At 36.1% G+C, this 22,390-nt stretch overlaps 1 protein-coding gene across 6 annotated transcripts in view; it reads right to left on the bottom strand.

Moving 5' to 3' along the window:
- Positions 1-3,594: 3,594 nt before the first annotated feature.
- Positions 3,595-22,390, bottom strand: part of LOC123533469 (eukaryotic translation initiation factor 3 subunit C-like) — a 78,457-nt gene continuing 59,661 nt past the window's right edge. For 2 of the 6 annotated variants that reach the window (XM_053520304.1, XM_053520305.1), the window contains exons 19-22: positions 12,525-12,690; positions 8,446-8,529; positions 7,504-7,539; positions 3,595-4,712 (exon numbers count right to left, since the gene is read on the bottom strand). In XM_053520304.1, the coding sequence (XP_053376279.1) occupies positions 4,669-4,712; positions 7,504-7,539; positions 8,446-8,529; positions 12,525-12,690 (330 nt within the window). In that variant the 3' untranslated portion in view covers positions 3,595-4,668. Of the gene's footprint in view, positions 4,713-7,503; positions 7,540-8,445; positions 8,530-10,037; positions 10,073-12,524; positions 12,691-22,390 lie in introns of those variants that run through there. The other 4 variants (XR_008366551.1, XM_053520306.1, XM_053520307.1 and 1 more) reach the window with 4 other exon arrangements.

The raw sequence follows: 22,390 nt of genomic DNA, 5'->3' as shown, positions 1-22,390 counted from the left end.
GAACGAAACACGTTAAGTTATAAATATTGCGAAGCGTGGACCAAGAACATCTCATAATAAGTCCGAGGAAAGTGACAATGATACTGAGGTTTCATTGAGAGTTATTTTTGTACTAATGGTCACTGTGACCTTTACCTTTGAAGACCCACTGGCCTCAAAATAATAAAAGATCATTTACTGTCCACTGGCAATGTGCCTGCAAAGTCTGAGGGTCAAGTCGTCCTCAAAGTCTCCAGATGAAACGGGTTTTCAAACAGTTGCCTTTGACCTCAAATCAATAGAGGCCATCAACTGTCCATGAGCAAAATGCTTGCAGAAGGAACTGAGGGTTCGGTTTTTGTATCAGTAAGCACTCTGACCTTGACCTTTGGACAACTGACCTCAGAATATTAAGGGGTCATTTATTGCCCACTGGTAATATACCTGTCAGGTTTGAAGGCCGTAGATCAAGTGGTCTGTATTGAATAGAAGAACAGTCTTTGTGACTGAAATACGACTTAAAAATACCTTTGGGTCCGCCATTGCCCTTGGCAACAAGACTGTCGAGTATGAGGCATTTTAAAGTTATACTAGTAATGCAGATAAAATAAAGAAAATTATTTTATTTTGTTGGGTTTAACGTCGCACCGACACAATTATAGGTTATATGGCGACTTTTAAGCTTTGATGGTAAAGGAAGACCCCGAGTGCCCCTCCGTGCATTATTTCATCACGAGCGGGCACCTGGGTAGAACCACCGACTTTCCGTAAGCCAGCTGGATGGCTTCCTCACATGAAGAATTCAACGCTCCATGTGAGGCTCGAACCTATAATGAGGGGCAAGTGATTTGAAGTCAGCGACCTTAACCACTCGGCCCCAAAATATAGACAAGAGGCTCAAATGGGCTCCAAGTCGCTCACCTGAGACCGACCTTGACCTAATTAGATCTTGCTTGTGACAAAGTATTAAATTGAATTAAAAAAAAATTAAATTAAGACTTTTAAATGTATTTCTAGTTTCAGCTCTAACGGCCCCTAAAAAGAGCCAAGTGCCCCCATTTGAACAAACTTGGGAGACGACCATATAATGATGCTACATACCAAGTTTGATGAAGATCCATCAAGCAGTTCATAAGTTGTTTAAAAGGTATTTTCTATTTTTCGCTCTAGCGGCCCCTTTAGGGGGCCAAGTGCCCCAATTTGAACAAACATGGGAGAGGACCATATAATGATGCCACAGACAAACTTTAATGAAGATCCATCAAGCAGTGCATGGTAAGAAGTCGTTTAAAGGTATTTCTATTTTCAGCTCTAGCAGCCCCTAAAACGCGCGAGTGCCCCCATTTAAACAAAATTGGGAGATGACCATATAATGATGCTTCAGACCAAGTTTGATGAAGACTCATCTAGCAGTTCATGAGAAGTGGTTTAAATGTATTTCTATTTTTAGCTCCAGCGACCCCTAAAATCGGCCAAGTGCCCCCATTTGAATAAATCTGGGAGAAGACCATATAATGATGCTGCAGGCCAAGTCTGATGAAGATCCATCAAGCGGTTCATGAGCAGAAGTCGTTTAAAGGTATTTCTATTTTTACCCCTAAAAGGGGCCAAGTGCCCCCATTTGAACAAATTTGGGGAGGACCTTATAATGATGCTACAGACCAAGTTTGATGAAGATTTATTAAGCGGTTCATGAGAAGTCGTTCAAAGGTTTTTCTGTTTTTAGCTCTAGCAGCCCCTACAAGGGGCCAAGTGCCCCCATTTGAACAAATTTTATAAGTGGACTATATAATGATGCTACAGACCAAGACTGATGAAGATCAATCGAGCGGTTCATGATAAGAAGTCATTTAAACGTATTTCTATTTTTAGCTCTAGCAGCTCCTAAAAGGAGCCAAGTGGCTCCATTTAAATAAATTTAGAAGAGGACCTTATAATGATGCAACAGATCAAGATCCATCAAGCCGTTCATGAGAAGAAGTCGTTTAAAGGTATTTCTATTTTTAACTCTAGTGTCCCCTAAAAGGCGCCCAAGTAATCCCATTTGAACAAATATGGGAGAGGACCTTATAATGATGCTACCGACAAAGTCTGATGAAGATCCATCAAGCGATTCATAAGAAGTTGCTTAAAGTTTTTTTTTTCTAGTTTTAGCTCTAGCCGCCCCTAAAAGGGGCTAATTGCCTCCATTTGAACAAATTTAAGTGAGGACCTTATAATGATGCTACAGACTAAGTTTGATGAAGACGCGGTTCCTGAGTTGTTTAAAGGTATTTCTATTTCTTGCTCTAGCGGCCCCTCAAAGGAGCCAAGTGCCCCTATTTAAACAAACTTGGGAGAGGACCTTATAATAATGATGCTACAGACAAAGTTTGATGAAGATTCAAGGTATGAAATGTTCTAAACATTGTTTGAAGTAAACAACTATTAATTTTCTGTAATAAAGGAGGTCCATCCATGAACATTGTTTCAGAAAGCAATACAGGAGGACTATAACCAGAATAGAACAGCTGTTTACCGCAGCAACAATTCTATATAATTTCCATCACAGGATATTGTTGGCATTATAGACTTTGTAGAAACCATCTAATACTTGAGTTTCAGGACCTGTTCTCGTGATTATTCACTGTTAATTCATGTACATTAAAGTCACATATACACCAAAAGTATGTTTTCTGCCTTGCAAACCTTTAAATATTTTTGGGAAAAAACTACTGTAAGTCCACTGTCCACCGTCGAAGTAAGTTACAGTTAGTGTAGATGACTTCAATAACTGTAGAATACACTATCTGAGGAAAATACATATTTAACATACTGCTCTTATCTTCTTTAATAGTGTTATTTGTATGTAGGCATATGTGTCGAAAAACAAGAACATTGCACATGTTAGTATCAACTAATGGATTTATCATGTATGGTTTGACGACTCATGGTCAAATACTTTTTGAGATATGAACAACTTAAGTAGGGACGGAGGTACAGACAAGGGCAACTCCAAGTGCCTCCCCAAAAATTTTGGTGGGCACAATAAGTAAAACTTACTTTTGAATACATTTTTTTTTATATTTTCAACCATTTGTAGCTATAGCAACTAGCAACAAAATAACTGGATGTACATCACATTGCCTTCTATCAATGTATCATTATTAAAGTTTCTCATGGAAAAATATAATGTAATTCAAAGTTAGCACAGAAGCCACTTTCTGCAGACAAACTATAAGTAACCTCCAAAGACACACTAACAGTATATGTAGGGGAAGCATTCGGTAAATGTTTATGGCAAGTGTTTTGGGTTTAGTGCCGTTCTTCAACAATATTTCAGTTATGTAACAGCAGGCACTGCGGCACTTGACCAGTACAGACCTATTCTCCGCAAGTAACTGCCTACTTCCCCACATGAATAACAGTAGAGGACGAATGGTTTCAGATGCAATGTCTTTTATCAAATTGTCAAGGAGAAATTTGGTAATGTCAGACAACTTGATGGATCAATTCTATGTGCATTAGTAGGCCTGAGCTGTTTCTAAAACATACTTTATTCTAAAAGTAACTGGGGTACACATTTAACTAGTCATGCAGCTTTCTCTTTCCAAAAAATAAAAGAAACAAATAACCTTCTATGTTGATGTTATTTATTTTTTAAAATTCTATTTTGTAATTTTGAATACCCAAATAAGGTGATAAATAAGCTGTAATTAAAATAGCACTAAACCAAAATAACCTGGGCAGACTGTTTACATCTCACATGTACCAACAAAACTTATTTTATCCATTTTCACATTAGGTATTATTGTCAAGTTCAGTTTCTTAACAAACTTTCTCTGAGATTTGTGTAACAATTATTGATAACAATTTAACTCCAGTGTAATCTTTCATTTCCATTAATACAAACACATTGTACGCTTCCAATTCAGTAACAATGGTGAAAACAGAACTTTTGACAGAATGCCAATAAATTTTAGAATAATTTTGACTCACTTGAGAATCAAACAGTCAAGTGTTTTTCATACTGATGCATACTAAAACTTTACTATAGCAAACAAAAACTTTTTCAGCATAGCCAGTTTAGTCTAGCTTTATAGGTCTGTGAGATGAAAACAGTCTGCCCCTACTGTCAGGAGCCTAACAAAAATCTCCATTGGAAATGATCTAAAAATTGTGACAAACTTTCAGTCACACAATCAATAACATGATTATTTACGATGATATTCTTATGAAAGAAAAAACATGAACATTTTATCACTTCTAAACAAAAACTGCAAGCCTGGCTAACACAGACCATTTCACTATTGAGCTCGCCACCACTTAGGATGAAATGTACAAAATTTTCTGTAACTAAATAAATACTCGAATCTTCTGTGTCCAAAAGACTGAAAGAATTTTTAGCTTTACACAAAGTCATTTTACACTCTATAATAAACATTCAGTTGGTAACAAAAATATGTCAATAAAGATCCAAAATCGCTAATATTTCACTTGTTTTTCTATAGCAGTAAAACTGCCTCTCAGAAGATAACTTTAAACTCCTTCAGAATTAAACACCACTTAAAATGTATATTTCCGTCTTCCAAAGCTGAAATGTTATAAATGCAGGACTGAAACTCTGATATTGTATCACAAACGTTTTCAATATTACAGCAATACTGTAGAACAGTAGTACTGTATTTAAGGATGAATATGTCTGGTAGTTTAATATGCTCTTTGTTGTTGTTGATTTCTATTGGGTCTTCTGTCTGAAAATAACAAATACACAAGATTAATACAATTATACCACTTGTAATGCTCAATGTCTGATGCAGTTTGCTAGGTTATGGTCAAACAAATGCCGTATACCTGGACAAATACAATACATACACGATAATGAAACGCTTTTAACAGACTGACAAAGTAAAAACACTTAAATCACTCTTTCTCAGTACTGTAAAATCTAGTGTTTTTTTTGCAAGGCTATAGTTCATTATGTTAGAAATTTGAATTGATATGCATTGTAAAATTTTCATAATACATGGCCAGCATGTGAAACATACAGGACTAAAACTGTAAAGTATCAAACTGTCACAACCTAATGAACTATGAGTGCTGAGCCAGTCTAAGTATAAGACAATGATAATATATGTAATACAAAAGCATGCAACAAAGCATTCAGGTAAGATGTTTTTGTAAGAGTAAAAGACACTGAACCAACACTGTCACAGATTATGTGTAGCTATTTAGGCAATTCTACACACGAAATCAAGCATCAGTGATAAAAACCCCCCTCCCCCCAAAACATAGATGAAGAAATCTAGCAAACTCTATCAAAATTATAAGAGTATTTTACCGAACATAAAGGAATTTTGAAGTAGAAAAGAGCCAACTGTAGGTTCTTTTTAAAAGATCTGCTCTTTTATCATTTTTTTAACTTTTAAGTAAAAAAAAAACAAGAGCTGTCCATAAGACAGCGCATTCGACTTTTCTCAGTGCTTGACTCTGAATTAGAGTTTTGCCAGTAAAAAAAATCCAAGTTAAAAAGGGACATAACTCTGTCAGAATTCAAATCAGAGTTATGGGAATTGTGTCTCCTGGTGAAGATTTTGATAGTAAATAACTATTTTGAGTTTCAAGTCAAAAGCTTTAATAGTAACACAGATATCTGACTTTATCAATTTTTTTAACTTTTAAGTAAAAGAAAACAAACAGTATGGGCTTTTCTCCGGTGTAAGACAGGCATCGTACTTTTATTCAGTAGCTTGTATACTGAATATTGATTTTTAAACATAAAAAAAATTTAAGTTAAAAAGGGACATAATTCTGTCAAAATTCAAACCAGAGTTATGGGAATTGTGTCTCCTGGTGAAGATTTTGATAGTAAATAACTATTTTGAGTTTCGAGTCAAAAGCTTTAAAAGTAACAGAGATATTTGACTTTATCAAAAATTTTAACAAAAAATTATTAGTTAAAAAGGGGCATAATTCTGTCAAAATTCAAATCAGAGTTATGAGAATTGTTTCTTCTGGTGTAGACTTTGATGGTAAGTAAGTATTTTAAGTTTCAAGTCAATAGCTTTGATAATAACAGAAATATTTGACTTAAAAAAAAATTTAAACCAAAAATTCCAAGTTAAAAAGGGGCATTATTCTGTCAAAATTCAAATCAGAGTAATGGGGAATGTTTCTCCTGGTGTAGACTTTGATAGTAAATAATTCTTTTAAGTTTCAAGTCAATAGCTTTGATAGTAACAGAGATATTTGACTTTATCAAACCAACGGCAACGGCGACGCCGGGGCGAGTACAATAGCTCTACTTTTTCTTCGAAAAGTTGAGCTAAAAATGTTCTGAACATGCAAAACTGAGAGCTAGCTGGACATTGCCATAGGCATAATATACTTGTTACAGTTAAAAAGCATTAGGTACATACATGTATGGAAATAGGGTCGACTGATAAGTGCTTACAGCATTAGAAACAGGTCTTCCTTGTGAAACACATTTATAGCTATGTATTTATACAGCAAGATACTGAACAGGTTTGCTAAATAAATCTTTCATCTGCAAAACTTTGTGTATCATTACCTTACTACATCATTACACATAGAATTAATTTGTTTCTGTTGGGTTTCATGATAATTATAGGTCTTAACTTATGGAAACTTCCAGCTTTTAATGGTAAAGGAAGACCCAGGGTGCGCCGTGCACTAGCAGGTACCTGGGCAGAACCATCAACCTTCCTTATCACAGCTGGATAGCCCTTCGCATGACAGTTGATTTATTTATTTGGGTTTTACGACGCACCAACAGAGTATAGGTTATATGGCGCCAAACAGGACTACAAATTTTGCTTCCACACCTCATTTACATCGAAATAAAAACATGAGGTATGATATCAAAATTTGCATACCTGCTGGAATCACAGAGTTACTGCAAAACCAAGTGTTAAGACCCTATTAGTCGCCTCTTACGATCATGCAAGGGTAAGGCAGTGGTTTGGAGGCCCTGTATATCAGTAAGCAACCTTCACCTCGTGTCCACGGAGGCCCTGTATATCAGTAAGCAACCTTAACCTTGTGGCCACTGAGGCCCCTGTATATCAGTAAGCAAACTTAACCTTGTGGCCAAGGAGGCCATGTATATCAGTAAGCAATCTTAACCTAGTGGCCATGAAGGCCCTGTATATCAGCACACAACCTTAACCTAGTAGCCATGGAGGCCCTGTATATCAGTAAGCAACCTTAACCTCTTGGCCATGGAGGCCCCTGCATATCAGTAAGCAACCTTAACCTCGTGGCCACGGACGTCCTGTATATCAGCACACAACCTTAACCTCGTGGCCACCGACGTCCTGTATATCAGTAAGTAACCTTAACCTCGTGGCCACAGACGTCCTGTATATCAGTAAGTAACCTTAACCATGCAGACCCCTGTATATATTTGTACTAAAGCTGACGAAGGCAGACTGTTTACAAAACAACAAAAGGATCATCATCACAACAAGTTACGACTTATAATATGGGCAGGTTGTTACGATAAAACATTTATATCTAACATACTCCATCCTTGTTGCTGGTAGTTGTAATCTCTATTTTCTAGAAATGGAAGTAATGAAAATGTCTCTTATCAGTTAAATAGCAAAATTTATTTTGAACTGAGTAAATTTATTAATAGTCCAAGTACATTCATACGCTAAATACAAAAAAAACTTCTTCACATAACTTTTTGAAATTTAAATTACTGTGAAATAAGCAATATTGATCTTTGTCAAGTCAATCCACAAAATTCAATATCACTGAACAAAAAAAATCCATTTATTTTGTTTTAAACTTGAAATTCACCACTTTATTTCCCCAGAAAAATGCCGTTTTGACCAAAACCGTAAAATTCCATGTTCACAAAATTGATTTCACAGTATAGGGAAATGTTTTCAGAAGTGCAAAAGGGAAAGTTATATTTTGTTGCATCACCTTGCATCTGACAATTATGATCTTTAAATGAGTATTTTGCAGTAAGTTCCTCTATATAAAATAATTATTTCCCATTAGAAACACATTGTGTACCAATAACTTTCATTGTTCCAGTATTTTACAGCTTATTGCAGAAGCAAGAGATGTTAGCATTCTGATGCCAGGTTGTTACAGCAAATGTTCTTTTGGCTCATTGTCTGTTTTCCCATTTAAGTCACATAAATACAATTCAGGTCATATGACAACTTGAACTGGTGTAGGAAGACTGCAGGTGCCCCTACAAGCAGTACTGGTATTTGCTGCACCTTGGTAGAACCAGAGACCTTCGGAAATAAAGCTCAATGTCTTTGTCACATGATGATCCCCCCAGCAAGGCAAGGGATTCAAAGTCAGTCATAGCAGCCTATTCTGGTTCATGCAGCCTGTTAAAGTACCTTAAGTTGCAATGCCAACAAGATTTAAGGTAATACCTACCAACTTGTAGCACCAAGATGTGAAAAAATAAGGTAAGAGTAAATAAAATTCACTTACTGCCAGTCTGGTTTTGTTGCTTATACTTACTCCAGTTTTGTTGGTTTTGCTGGTATCCGCCAGACTGATCTCGATTTTGTTGATCTGAAAAAAGCATATGAAATATGATGCCCACCTAACACACAGTAGCTTTTCAATAAAGCATATTCAAGAATGACCTCATTGGATATCCTCATCTTTCTAGCTGATTAAATAAACTAATTTTAGCCCCAAGATTCACAGAGCAACAGTTAAATTTCAAGGCTTAACAAACATTCTCATGGAAAATTATTACACAGCTCCTTGTATAGTTTGTGCTATATTACCAGTCTACATACAACACATATTTACTGGGCTATTAAGCCATAAATTTAAAAACTTAACTGTTAAGATTAATTTCTGAGGTCATGTAATAAAATACTTATTGAATGGCTTGCCAGTCAAAAGACAAAACTACTGACCCTAAGAAATAGTTGATTATCGACCAGTAAGCCATTCAATAAGTATATAATAATGACTGACATTATGTCTAAAGTCACATCCATATTAAGACTTGGTAATGGCTGAAGGTATCTGTTACAGAAAACATTATATTTTCTAGATTCATTGTTAAGTTGAAAATGTGTACAAAACTGATTTCAAGGTTCATGTATTCAATAGTGTTAAACATCACTAGCCTATCAAGTCTAAAAGTTTTATATAGTTTCATTCAGTTCAAAAGTGGAATGGCATTTCAGTCAGTAAAAATCTAACAAAACTTTTCTTTTCAATTCATAAACACATCTGATTCATGGGAGTATTCTTCCTACATGAACTGTTTTCACATTCTTTTGTTATATATAGAGAGATTGCGATGAAATTCAGCAAGCATAGCTAAAGGTAGAAACATTTCCCAGGACACCATTTAAAACATTCAACAATTCCATTCATAGATGAGTGGACATACCAAGAACCAGGGACAACTTGAGGGTAACAAGAACTCATGAACTGTCAAGCTGTAACATTAAGTAAATAAGCATTCATTTGTAAACAAGAACTTTCAAATTTCTTCAGAAACACATTTTACAAACTCCTGAAAATGGAACAAAAATAACAGGAAACAGAATGTTTCTATAAAACAGCAATAGAGATGTACACAGTAGCAGACAAGAGTGCTTCAACTATAACATTTTCCTTACAAGGTAAGTATGACTTTCAAAACAATACAATATTTTTACATGTCCAAGTCTCTTTCTGTAAAGAAATTAATGTTGAAAACCCGTCTCAGACAGTGACCTTGTCATTGGTGAGTATGAAGACGGTCTTCAGAGACAATCAATCAAAAACCAAACTTTATGAGACTGGTCTCCTGTCAGCTCTTTAAAGCCATTACAAGAACAATTCAGAATGATAGCTATTGTTCATGCCTTATAGATTTCACATGACAAGAAACAGCGATTTTTTCAAAATTTACAATTCTACCTTCTCAAATTTGCCTTACAAAAAATATGTCTTGAACAAACAAGAACAGAAAATAGATATATAAATTTACTAAAATGGTAAATCTGTATTATGTACAAATTTGGAGATAGAAACTGTCTTATAGACACATTCTGTTATTAAACAACAATCACCTTGTTCAGTCACCAAAGTTTGATAAAACCCTTCACTGGTAATAAACAATGGATAATAATATGAGCAAGAATTAGTTTAAAATCTCACCATCAAGTGTTAGTCAAGCTGAAGATGTTGCTGCTATAGAGCAAAATGCATTATGAATGCTTTACAATTAATAAGTGATTGATGCAGTATTCCATAAATTTCTTAATAATTTCATTAGAACTGAACGTGATCTGTGATTCTAAGTTAGCAGTAGCAATGTTGTGGAATAAGTAAAACAAACACCAAACATTACGATAAAAGTAACATTTCCTTGAGTTCTACGTGTTTAAGATTCCATATTTACAAGTAACCATTATCATGTCATGGCCACTTAGCCGGATATTAGTATGTTAATAAATTATGTGCTATGAAAGCTACAGTAAAATGAGGTTAAGAAGAAAATATGTGCTAGAAAACTACTCCTGCTACAGCTGATTCAGTCTTACTATTACAGAAGGATGCCTCCAGATAGAGGCAAATTTTACCATGGCTCAATATTCTGTCGGAAAAACCCAGAAGGAATCAGACATTGTATATTCTGTGATAACCAGTTAAAGAACATTATGAAGTCAAACAGCCACATGGCACCCGATTAACTACCACAAAGATTAATCAAGTTCAACTTAGTTTCTTTTATCTTCTTGTTTCAATGGGAATGTTAGAATAAAAATAAACAAGGCCTTCTTGTGGTTTATTGTCTGATTTACCATGGTTTATAATTCAGATGATTGGATATTGAATCACTCTAGCTAACACCCTTGTGGTTCAATTCCAGCAGTTTGAACACAGAAAGATAGTAAATCAGCTGAAAAACAATGCAAAGGCTTTATTTGATAAATACCAAATTTAAAATGTTTTTGAATTGCTTATCAATATTAGTATCTGTAACATTTGCAGAAGGTCAGGGAGCATTACTAAAGCTGAACCTACTATACTTTAAAACTCAACTAATACATGTTGATCTGATTTTGTCAAAGAACCTTTCCCAAATTAAACAATGCATATGTTTACATGAAATATCTAGTATGTATATATCCAAATTTTACCGGTGCACGACACTTGGTCGAATATGACACTTCGTCGAAGATGAAACATGGCCGAATCCGACACTTAGCCGAATACGACACTTGGTCTAATTTTCATATAAAGTACGACATTTGGTCGAAATTGTTACCTTTGACAAAGGCCTTTATGATGAAAATTGATTGTATTATCGGCTTACGTTTACCGTTTACTCAATGGGTAAATAACCATAATTGATTAGAAACGTGTTATTTGGTGAACAAAGTTCTTATGAATTGGACCGGAGAAGAGTGGTACAGGACTTTGGGAAACGATCGTCTGTAGAATTTCTGAGAGGAATAGCATATAACATAAGATACTGAATAAAGAGACTGTAAAGAGACTGTAACTTGATTAATCTACCTGATCGATTTTGTTATAAATCAAGCACAGTTTAATAAAAGTGTTTCCGCTTTCTTTTCTTGTTCAGTTTGTAAGTACTCCTTTTCCGATTTTTTTTTTCAAAGTTGTAAGTACTCCTTTTCCGATTTTTTTAGACCAACTTTCGACCAAATTCGACGAGTATGTAACTTCGACTATGTGTCGTATTCGGCAAAGTGTCGGATTCGACAAAGTGTCAAGTTCGGCAAAGTGTCGTATTCGACGAGGTGTCTTTCGGCGAAGTGTCGTGGATCCAAATTTTACTTGCCTTGTGCACAAAAGAGCCTTGCAAAAATATTAAATTTTAGGGTGAAGAAATTTTTTGGGTTTTGACAAAATGGCTATTTCACAAGGAAATGAATTTGTGGATTTCAGCTTTTTGAAGATAAAATGATCTTTTTTCAATGTGTTAAAATTTTGTGGATTGATACCACTAAACAATTTAAAAAAAAAACACAAAAAAAACCCAATTTAGTCCCTGATGAAAATTAATAATTTCACAATAGTCTGCTTATAAATTTCTTTTTACACCAAATTTTTACTTCAAGACTGGTGCAGTAGATAACTACATATTTAATTGATACCAACTGTTTATATCAATATATTTGCCCACAACTAAATGATAAACCTACATTTTACTTTCTATTTACAAAAGTACTTGTCTTATTTTGAAATAAGTGACATATATCTGATGGCATGACTCTTTAAACCTATTAAATGGTTACTAGATGTATTAACAGTATCATCACTAGCCAATTTTAAAGTACTGGTATTTGATTTTTGCAAAATTTAGAAATCATTGCTTAAAAACATGGACCATTTGAACAATGAATTCAGAACCTGTATTCTCTCCCTAATGCATACTACAATATACAATAGGGTACTTGTTCTCTGAAACAGCTGTTGCAAGAAAAGCTAAAATCATCTAAAATTATGACACTATATTATCCAGTAAGTTTAAACCAAGCTATTAATTATTGCCCACAATCGGTTTTGTCTTACAAACTTTAACTTACTAGGATTTTTAGTAAAGAAGAAATTTCCTTGTTTAATTTCCAGTATTCTTTCATTGTTTTCCACCAGAGTTCCGACCTTCTCTGATAGTTGCAGAGCTAGGGCCTGTAGGCGTGTCGGTTCTGTACGGTGCATGATAACTGTCTGTGTCGGCTCATCAAGAGATGCCTGAAATATATTGTTTAAGCCTCAATGCTTAATAAACTTCTTTAACATTCCATGTTGACCATGGGTGGTATTATCACAAAACAGTATGTAATGTACCTCGAGGTCCAATTACAATTATAATTTAATTAATTATAATTAATTACAGTTTTTCAATTAATTGAAAATAATGAATAACTGAGACAAAAATCAATTATTTTAATTGTAATTAATCAATTAAAATCCAAACAAATGCAAAATAATTGTCAGTTAAATTCAATTACTCTTCAATTACATGTAGCAAACTGTCACAACATAATATGGCAATTAAATATTGGCAAAAATACAGGTTATTGTGCAGTACTTAGCTGTTATCACCTGGGGGTATAAATTTCACCCCTGCTGGTCATCTAAAGAGGCCATATAAACCATATTGGCTACGTAGCGATAAGACGTTATTTTTATCGGTGCGTTGACCGTACGTATGGTATAGCAAAGTATCGACAAGTGTCATACTTAGCTTCGGTAGGTGCTCGAGTAGGGCAAATAGGCTCGTCCTGTGACTTATTCCTCACAACGGTATGCTCATAGAACCACTCGATTAATTGGCCGTCGTTGGAAATCTACGTTGGACACCGGACAACCGCCACTTTTAAGGTATTTAGGGTCTATTTATCTACGTGAAGGTATTTTGATCTTGATCAAAATACTTGATCGTAAAGCACTTTAACTAACACTTAAAATAGGTTAAATTCATAACTTTCACATAAAAATCGTGCGCGTCGCTTTACATTGTTAGGCCGCAGGCGTTATAAGATTAACTGATCGTATAGGTACAATAGGATTAACTAACACCACTGCACTTTACTGTTAGTGTAGATAAATTACAAGGTTTATACTGACTTATAGAGAGTCAGTATCTAGGACATAGTGTACAATATAGAAAATTGACGGTTTGATATATATTGTACAATTACAAACAAGCTAATTAATAAGGCAATTAGTGCATATAGTAAATAACTGCATAGAGCGATAATATATATATATTATAGGTTATTACGGATAGTTAAAACAGTCAATAAAAACAAATTAATTAAAGTAGACGATTTTGGCAGATAAAACTTAACGGATAAATTCATAAATTCTGTATAAGAATATATTCGTAAATCTAAAATTAGTTACTTAATAGGAATAAATTAAATTAATCAAGCAGATATAAACAACAATGGGTAAATCATCAGGGAAAAAGTCCAAGTCACATGGGGGATCACCCGGTACAACCCCCATAGTAAAGGCCAAGGGGACAGCTAGAAAGCTTCTGTGTGCCGACTTCGCCCCGGCGGGCGGCTCGACACCAGTTAGTAATATGCAATCCCTGGGGAAGGTAAAGGGGAAGAAAAGAATGAGAGAAACTTCTCTCAACTCTTCTTCAGGAAGTCCTGTAAACAAGGCCCAGGCAATATCGGACTCGGCTGACGGATCCCTGGATCTGTCTGCCACTAGGTTACACCCTTTGAGTAACGTGACATATCCTGTCCCTAGTCCGGTAGCCAACCCTAATGACACGGACTCAAGTTTAAGTCCTGGGAGGCTCACTATTGATAGTGATCCGCCAACACCACCTAGTGAATGCCACACCGGTGTACCGTCACCCAAGTGTGATGGTAACATCGAAACACCCCGATCCTAGCCTACCAAGGTTAAACCCAAGGCAGGACCAAGACCCTGTCTCATTTAATGAGACAGAAGCACCACCCTGTACAACAGGCAAAGCCCACCCTGGTGCACCGCACTAGATGATGTCAACTATCCAGAGCTTGGCATCCCAGTTACACCAGCCACCCCATCATTGCCACGGCTAATGAACAATGCCGATCAACACCAGGTGAACAGGTACCACCATATACCGGTGTACCACCCTGTACCACCGGCGCCAATAGTGAGCAGTCGACAAACATGTCGGTGCAGGCTGACACTGAAGGCACATGGGAGACTAAGAGCTCTAAGAGATCAAAGGGGGCATCGCCAGCGGCCAACACAACCACTCTGTGCTTTGTGGCAATGACACTGCGTACAGTGTCATGTGTGTTCCCGAAGCAGAGGATTCAAGAGATATCCTCGGCTTTCATAGCCTATGTAGGCGGATCATTTGTCAAGGACCCATCCACCGAGGGGGGATGTCCCACTTTCATGATTCGCAAAGACAAATTGGACCTGGCCAAGCAATTTACTTATCAAAAATATGACTTCGTTCTAGAGCCACTAAACACAGACAAACGCTCTAGTCCGAATAAGAAAATAGAGTCTAAAGGGGTCATTTACATAAAGGACATCAACTATAATGATAACGTTAACACATTCGCACAAGAGAACAACATAAAAGTCTACCACCGGGCTACGAAATAGTCAATGGAAGAAAGGTGCCTTCATCAACAATAAAACTCACGTTTAGTTCTGAAAAAGCACCATTGAAGGTGAAACTAAATGATGGCACCCAAGTACCAGTATATCCATCCTTGTTATCTCCCCTAAGGTGTAACAAATGCCAAAAGCACGGACACTCAGCAAACAAGTGCACAGGTAAAACAATTTGCCCACATTGTGCAGGGCCACACTCGCATTATGAATGCCAATACCGAAACATCAAAAAAATGCGCAAATTGCAACGGTTTACAACGTGCAGCATTCAAAGGGTGTTTGGCATACACAAACTATTTACAAAACATTCACAAGAAAAATGACGCAATCAAAACAGAATATGAGGCCAGAATGAGAAATGCTGGCCTTACATCTGGTCAAACAACACGTGCAAACACACCAACACAAACACTACACAACAATAAAGAATATATACATAAGACCAAGGTTATGGAAATAATCAAAAACATAGCACCTAAGATACAAGGTCAACAAATAAATGACCAGGCACTTGAACAAATGATAGATGAAGCCATATCACAGGGCAATAGCGCACCAGAACAGCAAGAAAGAACACAAAACCGCGGGGGCAAGGAAAACCCCCACCCCACCCACTTCATCACATACAGGCAATGCACCCAGATACCATAACAGAAGGTTATCTGGACCCCGCCAACACAATAGGTTCAATAGACATGCAAGGCCACATGGTACAATGGGCCACAGACGCCCTCGGTGGGTACCTCACCACCCCCCACCACCACCCCAGTGGTATGCCGGATATGGTCCCTATTAGGTGACATCGGATCTAACTCCCTGTAAATTAATTAACAATAACCCCATACAATTAATTAATTAATAATGTCCGGTGTAGATTCCAAGACGGCATGTAATCGTAACTTTAATATAATGTCTTGGAACGCCCGGGGGTTTGCAGGGGACAAAAATACTAAGGTCACCGAATTAAACAGCTTCCTTAAGTCATCCACAGATACAATACATGCCGTGTGTATTCAGGAAGCGTTTAGATATGGAAAAAAAATAACACCACCAAAGCTTTATGACTATGAAATTGCAACATATCAAAAACGCACAGATCAAGAAGGAGGCGGTACAATAATATATGTCAAACAGGGCATCAAATTCACAGTTGAAAGGTCAATAATTCACAATGAATATGAAATTAACGGCATAACTATATATGGTCACAGCAAAAACATAACAATTTATAATTGTTATGTAGCATATGAAAAACATAACACCGAAGAACACTATCAAAAAATGTTCTCTAACATACGAAACCACTCAGTAATTCTGGGAGATTTCAACATTAAAACCCACTCTGGAATCCCCCGGGCGATCCAAGGTGTGACTCGGCCTCTGAGACTATGTTAAATCTATTATCACAGAAAAATCTAGTTGTATTAAATGATGGAAATATAACAAGGCTAAGTGATTACCAAATCAAAAAGACTCAGCAATAGATTTGGCAATAGTTCTCATACATTGGCACAATATGCATTCTTTGGAGTTATCAATAATACTTTTGGCAGTGACCATTTTCCAATATTGCTGGGATTAGAATTTTCAATAAAAACAGAGGCGATTCATACCACCCGCAAATATAAGATAGGTAAAGCAGACTGGGACCAATATCATGACTTCGCAATCAGCATTTCCATTATAACACTGAGGGCAAGACAGTGGATGAAAATCACACACAATTTATAAATGATATCTATAGTATTAGTAAAAAGAGTATACCAATGGTCAAAGGCAAGAACAATAGGAAAAAGGTTATACCCTGGTGGACTGAGGATTGCGCAAATGCAGTTAAACAAAGGGAGAATGCTAGGAAAAATTATAGCAGAAATAAGAATGATGAAAATCTGCAAAAAACAGGTCACATCCGTAATAAGGCTGTAGAGACATTAAAAAAGCAAAACGCACCAGCCTTGAAAAGTACATAACACAAATAAACCATAAAACAACATCAAAAGAAGTATGGGACGTTGTCAATAAATTTAGAGGCAAATCATCTAGCTCTATTGGTACACTTCTGAACGACAACGATCCGGTGGTTATGGAAAAAGATAAGGCAAATTTTCTGGTGCAACACTATAAGAAAATCAGCAGTAATGACAATTACAGTGCTGAATTTTTGGCAAATAAACAATATAAAGAGCAAGAATACGATCTCTACAATGAAAATAACACAGCCCCACATGACGATATTGAGTATAATAAACCATTCTCCCTCCTTGAATTAAACATGGCCCTTGATCAATGTAATAGTTCTGCCCCAGGCGAAGATGCGATCCATTATGATATGATCAAAAATTTACCAATACATGCCAAAGAAAAACTCTTAAAGCTATATAATCAGTCTTGGAAAGAAGGCTCTACCCAGAAAGCTGGGGCGAGGCCATTATAGTACCAATACTTAAGCCCAATAAGGAAAAAACAAACCCTGCTTCATACCGCCCCATCTCCCTAACGTCAACCCTCACCAAGGTCATGCAAAGAATGATAAAACCAAGACTTGAAACTTATATTGAAAATAATAATCTGTTCTCCCCATATCAGTCAGGATGTAGGAAAGCCCATTCATGCGAAGATCACCTCCTTCGCTTCGAATCAGACTGTAAAGAGGCCCATCGGAAAGGTTATTACCTATTAGGCATATTTTTAGATCTAAGTAATGCATTTGATAGGCATTGGAATAAAGGGTCTCTCTTGAATTTAATATCTCTAGGCATTAAGGGGAGAATGCTTACATGGATCGCTAATTTCCTGGAAGGCAGAAAAATTAAGGTAAAGGTCAATGGCCATTTGTCAGATACAGTAGAACCTGACAATGGCACACCCCAGGGAAGTGTGATTAGTCCACTGATCTTTAATCTCATTATGAACACTCTAAACACGGCTATAGATGCACACAACAAACAGTCCCCTCCCGGTGACCGGACCGAACTTGCCCAATTTGTAGATGATGGAGCCACATGGGTAACATCACCAAACCCACATAGTGCATTACTAAAAGGCCAAAAGGTCCTTGAGGTAATAGAAAAATGGAGTAATGAATGGGGATTCACCATTAACCCTAATAAAACACAAGTGCTAATGGTGTGCCGGCAACCATATCTTAAAGTCCTAGCAAAATCGAATAAAGTAACGCCGGAAACTTAAATTATGTGGTAAAGCCCTTGAAATAGCACCGACGCCAAATTCTTAGGAATGTATTTTGATCAATATTTAACGTGGCACCATCATATAAATAATCTAGTTAATAGGTGTGAAAAAGATATTAACCTCTTGAGACTAATATCTGGAACAAACTGGGGAGCTAATAAGAAAACTAAACTCATGTTATATAACTCCTTAATTATGAGCAAAATTAATTATGGTAGCACAGCATATGCGTCAGCTGCAAATCACAGTTAAAAAGGCTAGATGTAATACAAAGTAAGGCCCTAAGAGTAGTCACTGGAGCATATAAAACAACTAATAAAATGGCAGTATTAGTAGAAACGGCCCAGCTACCATTAGATATAACAAGAGAGGTCAATATGCTCAAATATTGGGCCAGATCCAGCCGCCTAGGTGAAAATCTGCCCATAAATAATACAATCAAAGCACTGAAAGAATGCCCCAGTACCATCGAAAGGGTTAGAAACGGTCACACTGGTAGGAAAGAGCTTAGAACCCAGCCGTACACTCGAGAGGTTAATAGGTTACTAGATAAATACCAATTAAGTGAAGTAAATATACAAGAGCCGGTGTTTTCATATAATGCTGGGATCATGGTCACAACCCCCGACTTAAGCCTTAAATGCTTCATTAATAAAACAGAAGATACCACCCAGGCCAAACATATAACAGAAATGCATATAATGAAGCATTATAGGTCACATTACCATATATATACAGACGGTAGCAAAAATCCCAGCGAAAATAAAGCGGCGCGGCCTTTGTTGTCTTTGATCCCTATAGCAAAGAAAATTTGCTCGTCGGCTTTCAAATTAGACCCTAGGGTCTCCATATTCACGTGTGAGGCAACAGCCATCCAACATGCACTGAAATGGATACCCGAAAACATGCCCAGAAACGTAGCATATTTACAGATAGTTTGTCTGTATTACAATCAATAAATACAGGCAGGTCACAATCAAGATCTGATATAATAGTTGACATTATTCATAAAATCAGCCATCTCAGTAAAATAGGTATACATGTTTCCCTAATATGGGTCCCGAGTCATGTTGGCATTATGGGAAACGAAAGGGTCGATCAACTAGCAAAGCAAGGGTCCGAAAATGGAGCCCCAAAACAGGTCAAATTAGCAGTATCTGAGGTTTAATAGCATAATAAAGGCCAAATCAAAGGAGTTTTTTAGACAGAGATGGCTACAACAAGACACAATGCGCTGCGCCCTCTCAGAACATATCCCCAGTAAAATGCAAATTTATAGCACAAACACCGGCCATGATAAGATCATTACCAGATTAAGGCTGGGGCGGAACGGTCTGGGCTGGGAGAACTACTCAGATAAACATCTATGCCCACACTGTACAGAATACGAAACATTCAACCACGTATTCTTTGACATACACAAAGAGTGTACACGAAATGCAGAACACAGATTGGAACTTGAATGTGGACTCCTGAAACTCGGGTTGGTCTGTATAGACAGAAAGACACTCCTCTTCCCTCCGAAGGAAGTCGAGCAGCAGGTCTACAGCCTCCTAATACATTTCATCACCAAAATAGGCTACTTGAACAGAATATAAACAAAACATAAACATTACATAGGAGGGGCCCGACCTAACAATGAATTTTATAACTTTGGCCTTAATTTAATATCACAAAGTACCAGGGGTTTGAATCTCTATATGCACCCCGTCTGGGGTACCATGTAAGGCTTAACGGCACTGGTGCGGTCAATAGAGATAATATAATCTCAGGGGAAACGTGTATAAACATGTTAAAATCCTAAACTTCGTTCAAAAAAGAATGGCGTCAATAACCAGGGGGGCTGAGCTTGTATATGCACCCCGTCTGGGGGTACCATGTAAGGCTTAACGGCACTGGTGCGGTCAATACAGGCGATATGTCCTCAGGGTGAAAGGCGCTATCTATTAAAGTTGCTAGGGTCGGGCCTCAACTATGAACAGCTAGAAATAAATCCAAGAATAACATAGTAACAGGAGCCGACTGTATATGAAGCATACCAAAATAAGCCCGAAAGAGGTTTTAATATTATAATTTATATTATAGTATTTTACTTTTAGTTGTTAAAATGTACATATACATATGTTATTTTTATTGTTTTATATAATAATCAAAAGGCCAAATACTCTTTTAGCAACCAATATCTTTTAAATTGTTATAATTTTAAACATATACGTAATTTTAAGCCATGACTAGGCTAATTTTAGACAATGATTTTAAAACTAGGAGACACATCCTTGCAAACACTTTACATTTCGGCAAGGATGGTCACCTGTTTTTACTAAATTAGTTTTAAATATATTTTTATAACTTAATTTTATTAAAAACTTTAGGCAAAATAAAAATCAGAAATAAGAGTCTTTGTGTTTTCGTTTTTCGGCAAAGGTCGACTCTGATTTTATCAAATTTTATCAAATTTTAGCTAGCTTTTTAACCAACTTTTATTCAATTTTAACTTTTTTATACAAATTCTATAATAACAGTAATAAAATCATAAAACCATAAGCAACCAATATCAAATAAAGCTATAAAATAATATAAAGTATTGGTCAGCACTGTATATATGTGATAGGGACCTATGGTGGCATGCATAAGCATGACCCAGTCCGAGAAAGACGTCACCATAGGAAAATCCAGTAGTGATGATGATCCGGAAACATACAGACGTCGACACACAACGGTAAACAAACAACAGGTAAACAGGTAAATTTTAAGTAAAAATTCTTACGCGTAATTTAGGCGACGGGTACACAGGATTCGCGTGTAAAACATTTATTAATATATATTTTATCTTTAAATTTGCAGAATCGCTAAAGAACACATATAGCTATATTGCTAGACCATTTTTAGGAAGATAAGTTCATTAAAATGACCAAAATCACGTAGAAACGGTCGAATTTTGATAAAAACAACCGCAAAATTTCATACAGCGCGATCGTAAATATCTTTTACATATAATATGTAAAGTAACTAATACCGATATAATCATTAAATTTAGACTTTGGACTATAAAGTGCAAAAAACAGAACTGAAAAAACATTAAAAAATGACAAAATGACAGCATTTTAAAAATATAGTAAAACGGTATCGGTGAAGCACATTGAATGTTTACGAGAATATAAAATAAGCATATTTATCGATATGACACATTTATGCAGTAGGCGTGGCGTGTAATCTATAAATAACCTGTGTACTGTCAACAATCGGACGTATATAGAGGCTATGTTTTAAACGTATTTTTAAAGTTTTAATGTTTTTAAAGTTTTGATATTAATAAAATAAAGCTTAAGAGTATAGATGTAGTTCATGGTCAGTGGCAGTTTTCTCAGGCGCTTCAGGAGTGTTAGTAAGGTAGTCGCGGCTCTTACCCTGGATGACAAAATTTAATAAATTTAAATACTTTTATAACCTATTTATTATTTCGGAAATTATGACACAGTTTAAGGGGGGTATAACATTTAAAAACAATATAAATAACAATAAATACTCCAGCCAAGACCCAGACATGTTCAAAAAATAACACCCGGGCCTTGAATTTAAGGTCCTTTTTAACTATATCATATGAATCTAATTCTTTGTAATCGATCCAGGCGCCGACCTGTATCTGGCAACGGGTCTCAAAATTCAAATCTCGCTGGGCCTACGATTGATTAGTTAGACTGGAAACAGTCATAACTACGCAGCGCAGCGTAAACAAATAAGAATGAATAAAACAAAACAAAACAAACATCTAAAGAGGTATCAATGTAATCTGGACAGTAACTTTGAAGCATTAATGTTTTTAAAATGCAATAAGGACTTATAAATCTGCATCATTAATATGTCTTTGATAGTAACATCATGATTCTATTTGTGAATATATTGCCAAATAATTAAAAAAATAATTTTTTTTCCCTTAAAATAATTGTAATAATTAATTACTTCTGTAAAAAGCAAGTAATAGGAGAGATCGTGTTTGTATACAAATCCGTTGTATATTCTATTTTTAGAACTGATAAGACAAATATCGGGTGGGTAGACGCCGAGCGTCCATGTTTTTCTGTTAACAGTGATGTTTTTCTAACGGCTTAAACTT

This window comes from Mercenaria mercenaria, chromosome 12 (assembly GCF_021730395.1).
Source record: "Mercenaria mercenaria strain notata chromosome 12, MADL_Memer_1, whole genome shotgun sequence".
NCBI classification, from domain to species: Eukaryota; Metazoa; Mollusca; class Bivalvia; order Venerida; family Veneridae; genus Mercenaria; species Mercenaria mercenaria.
Note: the sequence above shows the minus strand (reverse complement) of the source record. Positions and strands in the feature narration are given on the sequence as shown.